The following is a 9,290-nucleotide window of genomic DNA, read 5'->3' on the forward strand; positions in this document are numbered from 1 at the left end:
TATATTTAACTATAAAGTTTCAACTCTGTAGTACATAGGTGTTCTGTTATACATTAATTCAAGGACCTCCTTCTCTAGAAAGTCTTCCCAGATCAGCAAGACGCCTAATCCCATACTAATGCCTTTTCTTTGTTTACAATGCAACTTCTTCAGATCCCAACTCTGCTATATGAACATTTATCAATTCCAGTCTTAAATGGGGACGTTACCTGACAAAGGCTTTCTTTAAATTCCAGAATGCCTGACAGACTGGAAGCCGTCAGTAAATGTGATGTTGTTCTTTATATCTGCACAGTTCCTTGTGGCTGGTTAGGGAATTAGATTCTAACCCTGATACAGGATGCAAGGGAGACGGGGATTACAAAAGATCAACTAAAGAAAAGCAATGGGTTGAGGCAGATGACAAGTTACGTAGCGCCCCCCTCCCCCCCACTATACATGTTTGGCCTAGGACCCTCTGCCTTTGCAAGACGATCGTGTTGGCCTAGAAAAATCGCAACAGCGCCTTCCAGTCCTAACTTCCCACGTTGTCCCAGAAAAGCTGCAAAAGTACCCTACACAAAAAGTGGAGGTGGGAGCAGCAGGCTGCCCGGGACGCTCAGGGCACATGCGCCTTCCCGCCCCGCTCCTGTCTTCCGACTTCCCTGAGCGGCTGCCCCAAGAAATGCCTGTTTCTCTGCGGCAGAAATGTGTTGCTTTTTACCTGCTCTCTGATCTCATCTTCTCATACCCACTTTTCCCTCTGTGAGTGAAGAAAATAAACTGACCCACTGGATTCCGAAGAGACAGTACACCTAAATATATTGGACAGGCGCAGAAAGAGGAGGCCTGACCTTGGAAGCGGAACGGGGTCCTGCCGCAGGTCCTTCCTGGCGGGTGACATTCAGCCAGCCAGTCGCAGCGACGGACTTTCACTCCTAGAACCATGGCCCAGTTTGTCCGTAACCTCGCGGAGAAGGCACCGGTCTTGGTTAACGGTGAGCGCGGCGTGAAGCCTGCCGACTGGGGTACCCGGGCGCGGGGTGCGGGGGAGAGGCCTGCGAGGGCCTGAGGGGAGGACGCGGGCTGCGGTCACGAGGGGCTGGCGGAGCTGTTGTGTGTGCCGCCTGAAGGAGGGTTGGGGACAGAAGGCAGATTCGCGATTCTTTTCTAGCCTTTTGGCCAGGCCTGCGGCTTGGATTCTCTCTACAATCTAGAAGTTCTGAATTTTGACCACGACAGGGAGGGGAGGGAGTGTGCAAGCAGCCGGGGGTTGCCCTGCAGCCGCCGCCATGACGCCCTTGGACCGCTCGGAAAAGTAGCAGGGAGGGGGATGGCTCTGTTAGGAGGGCGAGGGAGGTGAGGACAGAGACGTGAAGAAGTACAGACGTGCGGCCTCATCGGCTTTTCTGCTTCCGGTGGAGTATTTGGAAGGCTACAGAGCTTTTAAGGATGGGTGACCTTTGGAACGTTGCCTTTGCTTTATGTCTTGGCCAGGCTCCGAGGTACTTTGTCTTTAATCTAAGTGAGTTTTCAGACGAAGTTGAACTTTACGGACGAATGTCCCTGCCTTGGTAAGTATAGGAAGGGATATGTGTAAATAGTAATCCTTATTATAGCTCAGCGCCCGTGGGGATTTTCCGTTTGGAATAGCATCGCTGGTAGAACGCTGTGTTTCGGAACAACCGTGAATAGTCACAGCCCAGAGTAGTAGTCTTAAGTGAGTAAATATTTCAGTTGTCTGCTGGGTATCAAGCTATTCATTTTATTCCCAAAATGAGATCAGTTAAATTAACGGAAGCTTTTCCATTAGATGTGCTATATTCTAAGTGGTTGAAGCACAGATCTCTAAATAGCTTTCGCTCAGATTTGATTAGAAAAGTGAATAGAAAGAAATTTTTTTAATATGTATAATATTTCTGAAGCTATTTTGCTGTGATTGGTACTTTCTTATTCATTGTCTCCTTCCTTTCTTCCATGAACAGTTATTGAAAGTCTTAACAGTCAAATAATTGATTCTTCCCATGGTTCCCTTCCTACTACCAGTTAATACACTTAACCAAAGAACTTAAGTGTGCAACTTTACTAAACGCAGTACATTTTTTACATAATACAAAGAGAAGGCAGAGCGGCTTGCTTATTTCGACTTTGTGGATGATTTGAGACAAATTTTCTAAAGTTGCAAGTGGGTTTTTTTTTTTTTTTCCTCCTGCCATGGCTTTCACATCTCTTTTAATTCCTTCTTTGCCTTTTTTTTTTAATTGCCACACGTGTGGCATATGGAAATTCCCAGGCTAAGGGTCAAATCCGAGCTGCAGCTGCCAGCCTACACCACAGCCACAGCAATTCGGGATCCGAGCCCCATCCACAACCTACACCGAAGCCTACACCGCAGCTCACGGTCAACACCAGATCCTTAACTCCCTGAGCGAGGCCAGGGATGATGGAACTTTCATCCTCATGGGCTAGTTGGGTTTGTTTCCACTGAGCCACAGCAGGAACTCTGGCTTTCACATCTTTTCAGTGGTGAGTCTTGAGGAATTGAAGACCAATTTTTTTTTCCAAATTTTTATCTTTTCCATTATAGTTGGTAAGACCAATTTTAATAATAGTTTACAAAAAGAAAATAATAAGAAAATTTTAAATTATGAAATATAACTTGTTATAATTAATTCAGCTCTTTATTATAAATAAAGATAAAGGTTGTTATTCTTCCAGACATACTCAGAAAGGAGAACTCAACCGGGGCCAGAATGCTAAAGTGGAAATATATTTTGTTTTCTAAATTAACTCAGTGTATTAAATGTTAGTGTTAAGTATATGAAAAATTGGAGTTCTCTTCTGGTGTGACAGGTTAAGTATCCAGCCTTGTCACACAGTCTGTGACAGTTTCATAGTCTTTGCTTACCTTTCATGACCTTGACAGTCTTAAGGCGTCCGTCTAGGTGTCCTATAAAGATGGTCCTCAATTTGGATTTGTCTGGAGTTTTTGTAATGATTAGTCTGGAACTATGGATTTTGAAAGAGAATACCACCAAAGCGAAGTGCCCTAATCACATATCAGGGTGTGAGTGATATTCATATAACATCACTAGTGAAATTAGCTTTCATCAATTGGTTAAGGTAGTTTCACTAGGTTTCTCCTAAAGTTACTGTTTTTTCCTTTCCATATTTTTTAGAAGCAAGTAACTAGGAGTTCCCTGGTGGCCTAGTGGTTAAAGGATCCTGCATTGTCACTGCTCTGGTGCTTGTTTGATCCCCGGCCCGGGAACTTCCACATGCCATGGATGTGGCAAAAAAAAAAAAAGAAGAAGTAGGAGTTCCGTAGTGGCACAGTGGTTAGCGAATCTGACTAGGAACCATGCATAGGTTGCAGGTTCGATCCCTGCCCTTGCTCAGTGGGTTGATGATCTGGCATTGCCGTGAGCTGTGGTGTGGGTCGCAGACGCGGCTGGGATCCCGCATTGCTGTGGCTCTGGCGTAGGCTGGTGGCTATGGCTCCAATTAGATCCCTAGTCTGGGAACCTCCATATGCCGCAGGAGCGGCCCAAGAAATGGCAAAAAGACAAAAAAAAAAAAGTAGTAACTAAATTGGGGGAGGTAGAGGCAGGATTCCATCTCCTGTAGGAAGGAATATCTACATATATTTAGTAGAATTCTTCTATGAGAAATAATTGTCTCTGCCTCATATATTTATTCAGTCATTCATTGTGTGGATTCATGCACATTTATTTCATGCTTTGTACCTCCAGTAGTATATTATTTTGTTGCTCAAACTATTCCAGCTTTGGCCATTGAGAACTCTTTCAGTACGGCACCTCTCCTTTGGACATTCCCCCTTTCTAGTTCTACAAGATGCTTCAGATTCTATGTATTCCCTGCCCTAGCCTTAAAATAGCCATTTCTCCAAAGAACCTGAGTTCTTTTTATTGGACAATAGTAATTTGAAACTAAGATCTAGGTACTGTATATATTCCTTGCTACTAGTCTACGGTAGTCACCCTTTAATCACAGGGGATAAGTTCCAAGACTGCCAGAGGATGCCTGAAACTACTGGTAGTACTAAACACTATATATGCTGTGGCTTTTTTGTTTTTTGTTTGTTTGTTGTTTTTACTACTGCATGTATGGCATTCGGAAGTTCCCGGGCTGGGGGCCTAATCAGAGCTGCAGCTGCTGGCCACAGCCACAGCACTGCCAGATCCTTAACCCACTGAGTGAAGCCGGGGATCGAACCCAAATCCTTGCAGATACTACATCAGGTTCTTAACCCGCCGAGCCACAACAGGAATTCTGTATGCTGTTTTTTCCTATACGTACACACCTGTGATAAAGTTAATCTATAAACTAGGCACAGTAAGAGAGTAATACCAATAATTAATAAAATAGAACAATTGTAACAAAATACTACATGAATGTGGTGTCTCAAAATATCTTATTGTACTTTATTCTTATATGAGTGAGATGTTATAATGCCTGCGTGTTGAGATAAGGTGGGTGAATGATGTAGGCATTGTGTCAGAGCATTAGGATGGAGCAGGGACATCATGAAATTCATCACACTACCCAGAAAAGCTCACAGTTTAAAACTCGTGGATTGTTTATTAATGGAATTTTCCATTTAATACTTTCAGACAGTGATTGACCACAGGTAACTGAATTGTGGAAAGCAAAACCACAGATAAGGGGGGACTTCTGTACTAGAATATCATTGCCTCTTTGGACAAGGGGGGGGAGGTGTATGCACAGATCTTCCTCAACTTAATAAAGTTAAGTTCCTCAGTGTAATAAAGTTACCTACCAATAAACCCATCACAAGTTGAGAATGTTGTATCAAAAATGCATTTAATACACCCAACCTACCAAACATCATAACTTAGAAACATCATAACATCACACCTTAAATATGCTCGAATACTTAAATTAGCCCATGGTTGGGCAGAATCACCTACCACAAAGCCTATTTTATAACACATTGTTGAATATCTCATGTAATTTATTGACTGCTGTACTGAAATTGAAAAACAATCTTTTTCTGTTGATTGTTTGCCTTTATATCACATGACACACAGGGAACTGCATCTTGCTGCCACTTTGCATCATCGTAAGAAAGTATGTTACCAACTATCACTAGCCTGGGAGAAGATAAAAACTTGAGGTATAGTTTTTACAGAACACCTTTCACATTATAAAGTGGAAAAATTGTGTGGAGTTCCCATCGTGGCTCAGTGATTACCAAATCTGACTAGGAACCATGAGGTTGCCGGGTTCGATCCCTGGCCTTGCTCAGTGGGTTAAGGATCTGGCGTTGCTGTGAGCTGTGGTGCAGGTCGCAGATGCAGCTCGGGTCCCATGTTGCTGTGGCTCTGGCGTAGGCCAGTGGCTGCAGCTCCAATTCGACCCCTAACCTGGGAACCTCCATGTGCCGCAGGAGCGGCCCAAGAAAATGCCAAAAAGACAAAAATAAATAAAGTGGGAAAATTGTAAGTTTCAACCATCATAAATTGAAGACCATCTGTATACACACACACAGTTGACCATTGAACCATGTGGGAATTAGGGGCATTGACCCCCATGCAGTCAAAAATCCAAGTACAACTTTTTGTTGGCCCTCCATATCCATAGTTTTCTTTTTTATTGGAAAAAAATCCACATGTAGTTGGACCCACTCAGTTCAAGCCCGTGTTGTTCAAGGGTCAATTGTAATTATTTCTGTGCCAGTCCATCTGTATATATATTAAATTAAACATGGGTTCATATGATTGTCTCTAGTTCTAATCTATTACCCCAAGATTTGTTCTTGCTCATCTCTAACTTTCTTTTTTTTTTTTTTGTCTTTTGTCTTTGTTGTTGTTGTTGCTATTTCTTGGGCCGCTCCTGCGGCATATGGAGGTTCCCAGGCTAGGGGTTGAATCGGAGCTGTAGCCACCGGCCTATGCCAGAGCCACAGCAACACAGGATCCGAGCCGTGTCTGCAACCTACACCACAGCTCACGGCAACGCCGGTCGTCAACCCACTGAGCAAGGGCAGGGACCGAACCCGCAACCTCGTGGTTCCTAGTTGGATTCGTTAACCACTGCGCCACCACAGGAACTCCTCATCTCTAACTTTCCCCTCTTAAAGTGAGAAACCTGGTTCCCGTCATCCACCATTCATTTACTTACTTTTTGTTCATCCCTTATGTACTTGTAAAGCAATTTCAAACTTTTTATACTCCCTGAGAAACAAATTTATCAGTTAAAGTACAGTGTTTGTGTACTGTGTAGTGACTTGTTTCTAAGAATGATATATCTGTGTTGAAGATAATCTTAAAGTGTTTGTTGACTGATAAACAAGATAAACTTTATTCTGATTGATAGTGCCATCTTACGGGCATTGGCAGTTCTATTTAGAAATAGCTCTTGGAGCTTTTGTGTCTGCTTAAAGATTTACCCAAGGCTCTGAGCACAGAGGATGATAGAGGTAGTTATTCTACGAGCAATGAAATACTCGAATACAGGCAATAATAGGGAAAGTACAAAGAGCTTTGGATAATCTATCTTTGAACAATAGCGCATGCATTTGTGCTATTTTTATTAAGCTGTCTTGTCCTTTTTTTTTTTTTTTTAATAAAATACTTTTCTCTTGCTGAAATCACTACCAAAAGTTTCACATCTACCCTGGTTATTAAAAATCTTTTTTCCTGAAATGGTAAATACCTTGAGGAATTTCAGCTTAATAGGAGATTCAAATTTTGGCTCTTCTTACCAATACACGTAGGTTTTATTTTTACTATTTGTAGTATTTTGAAGGCGGCGCAGCCATGCTTTTGTTAATCCAGCATGTATTGGTGAGGATACCAAAAATGGGAACTAATTGGTATAATTCCATCTGGATTTGTGGCCAACATTGTGACAAATTTTAGATCTTGTTCCTAAGGATGCCATTCTGCATAGCTCCTTCCCTCCCCTTCTCTACCTTTTCCCTCCAAATTTTTTGGTTTCTACAAGAAAATACAGTTACATTGCTGCTGTTTTCTTGTTTTTTGAATCCATCTTCTAGTAACTTAACAGTTAACTAGATTTGCTGTTCATAAATGAAATACTAGTACTCTGGTACTGGCCACTAGTGATGTCCTGGCATAATTGAATATGCTTATAGCTTCCTGCCTGATTGAACTTCCCTGTGACACAGGTGTTCTGCATCTTTAAAAGCCTCTGGTTACCAGGGAGCAGCTTTGACTTTTCACACCGGGTGCACATTTGGTACAAGCAGTGAATGAATGTGATGCATGAATAAATATTTGTGTCCAGCCCACACATCTGCTTCTTTCAGTCTCTAGTGAGTTCATCCTGGTTTTTTGTTTTGTTTTGTTTTCCAGCTGCTGTGACTTACTCGAAGCCTAGATTGGCCACATTTTGGCACTATGCCAAGGTGGAGCTGGTTCCTCCAACCCCTGCTGAGATCCCTACAGCTATTCAGAGCCTGAAAAAAATAGTCAATAGTGCTCAAACTGGTAGCTTCAAACAGCTCACAGTTAAGGTAACTATGGGCTAAATGAAAACGTATGTGCATAACAGAAAATGTCTTCCCTTGGGATTTTTCTGATTGTTTTGATTAATATATGTATTTTCCAGTGAGGCTGAATCCAACATAATGAGAGATAATCTCTTTTTTGACTGCCCAGAAGGATATTTACCTTTCTAATTTTGTCATCTGGGTTGAAATAATTGGGCTATGTTATGTCTTGGTTTCCTATTAATCTTATAACAAAGAAATGATCATTTTTATTGGGCAGCTCTTTTTTTTTCCCTTTCCTATAAAATAGTATGGCTTGCTTTGCTGATTCCATACTTTTTTTGTCTGTAGTCCTAGAACTATCCCCATTTTGGCCAAAAGATCTGTTGGACTGTATCACACTCAGGCAGCTAATACTCATGGAGGATAAAAACACCAAAACCTAGCAAGCATGTAAAATGATATGAGGGGTTATTAAAGTGTGTGAAGATAAAGTCTTAAGACCTTAAGAATTGGAACTTGGATTTTATGTTTTCTTGATCTAAGCACAGGATACAGAAAAGCCTAAATAATTAAAGTATTGCTAGCTTTAGAACCTACCTCCTGGAAAAAAAATTTTTTTTTTTTTTCTCAGGAGATTGCCATTATTTCTGGTTTAATTATAAGGAGAAATTTTGCTCCCAGGTGCTAAAAGGAAAAGGTCCAGTTTTGTTGTAGAAAAGCATTTTTTTCAACTAGAATTTCAAGGTTAATATATGTGATTGTATGAAAGACTGTTTTCTAGAATTATATGTGTACTTTTTAGGGAAATAAAATGTTGATTTGTGAAACTGAGTTATTATTGAATGTTTAGAAAGAACCCAAATAATAAATGAGTAAAAATGATATATAAAGGGAAAGAGCAGTTCATCTTTCAACAGATTTTCTTTGGCCAGACAGAAATGTCTATTCAGAGACCTGCCTTCCTATCGCCATCCTTTCATATGAATGCCATGTCTAAATGTGGCAGCTATTTCCAGGATGTGGGTTGTTTTAGGGCTCATAAAGTGCCTCATAAACTAATAATGAAAGGGTTAAGTCAGTTCAGGTCTTTAAAGAATGCTTTGAAAGAATTTATATAAGCTCTGGACTACTTACCTTACATAATTGAAAGTTCAAGGGTTCTTGGCAGTTAAAGTTAACATCAGTAATTTTTTACTTTGACTAAAACTGCCCTCTAATTTGAATAGAATCCTTGTGTTCTCTGTTACTTAACCCTGGAAAAGAATAGTTTTAAATATGTAAGAAAAAATGTCTATTAAAATTTTTGCTTCTTTTTCAGGAAGCTCTGCTGAATGGTTTGGTGGCCACCGAGGTGTTGATGTGGTTTTATGTCGGCGAGATCATAGGCAAGCGTGGCATCATTGGCTATGATGTTTAGAGACCAATCTTTTAACATGTCATTATATTTGGTTTATTATTTCGGTGTTCTTGGACCATGTGTGATCAGACTGGTATTTGAATAAAATAAGACAGCGTGTCAAAATCAGTGTTTTCTCTATCAAACACTGTATGGAAGGTCACGATTTTTTTTTTAATTAAAGTATAGTTGATTTACAATGTTGTGCCAATAGGCTACAGTTTCTCTTGATGTTAAATTGTGTTCTCTTTTGCTTTAATACATTAATGCAGCTCTAAATGCATGTCTTTGTTTAGTCTGCAATTGGAATATTGCAAGCAACCTGGTAACATTTGATTTTGAAGGCTTGAAATAAATGAGAAAACTAGAACTTGCTCCAGTAGAAGAAATAGTAATACCATGAGCCAAATATGA

At 40.8% G+C, this 9,290-nt stretch overlaps 1 protein-coding gene across 1 annotated transcript; it reads left to right on the forward strand.

Annotated features, from left to right (window-relative positions):
• The first annotated feature begins 839 nt into the window (after positions 1-839).
• On the forward strand, positions 840-9,002 carry ATP5MG (ATP synthase membrane subunit g). Its single transcript, XM_047751800.1, has 3 exons — positions 840-977; positions 7,341-7,501; positions 8,799-9,002. Exons 1-3 carry the CDS (start codon positions 926-928, stop codon positions 8,895-8,897), a joined length of 312 nt encoding a protein of 103 aa, XP_047607756.1. The 5' UTR covers positions 840-925; the 3' UTR covers positions 8,898-9,002.
• The last annotated feature ends 288 nt before the right edge of the window (positions 9,003-9,290 follow it).

This window comes from Phacochoerus africanus, chromosome 11 (assembly GCF_016906955.1).
Source record: "Phacochoerus africanus isolate WHEZ1 chromosome 11, ROS_Pafr_v1, whole genome shotgun sequence".
NCBI classification, from domain to species: domain Eukaryota; kingdom Metazoa; phylum Chordata; class Mammalia; order Artiodactyla; family Suidae; genus Phacochoerus; species Phacochoerus africanus.

What these genes read in the sequence shown, in the direction of transcription:
- ATP5MG (XM_047751800.1), top strand. Translation starts at nt 926, where the DNA reads ATGGCCCAGTTTGTCCGTAACCTCGCGGAGAAGGCACCGGTCTTGGTT. An exon ending in GGCACCGGTCTTGGTTAACG is followed by an intron (nt 978 to 7,340) that starts GTGAGCGCGGCG and finishes TTTGTTTTCCAG; the next exon opens with CTGCTGTGACTTACTCGAAG. An exon ending in TCAAACAGCTCACAGTTAAG is followed by an intron (nt 7,502 to 8,798) that starts GTAACTATGGGC and finishes CTTCTTTTTCAG; the next exon opens with GAAGCTCTGCTGAATGGTTT.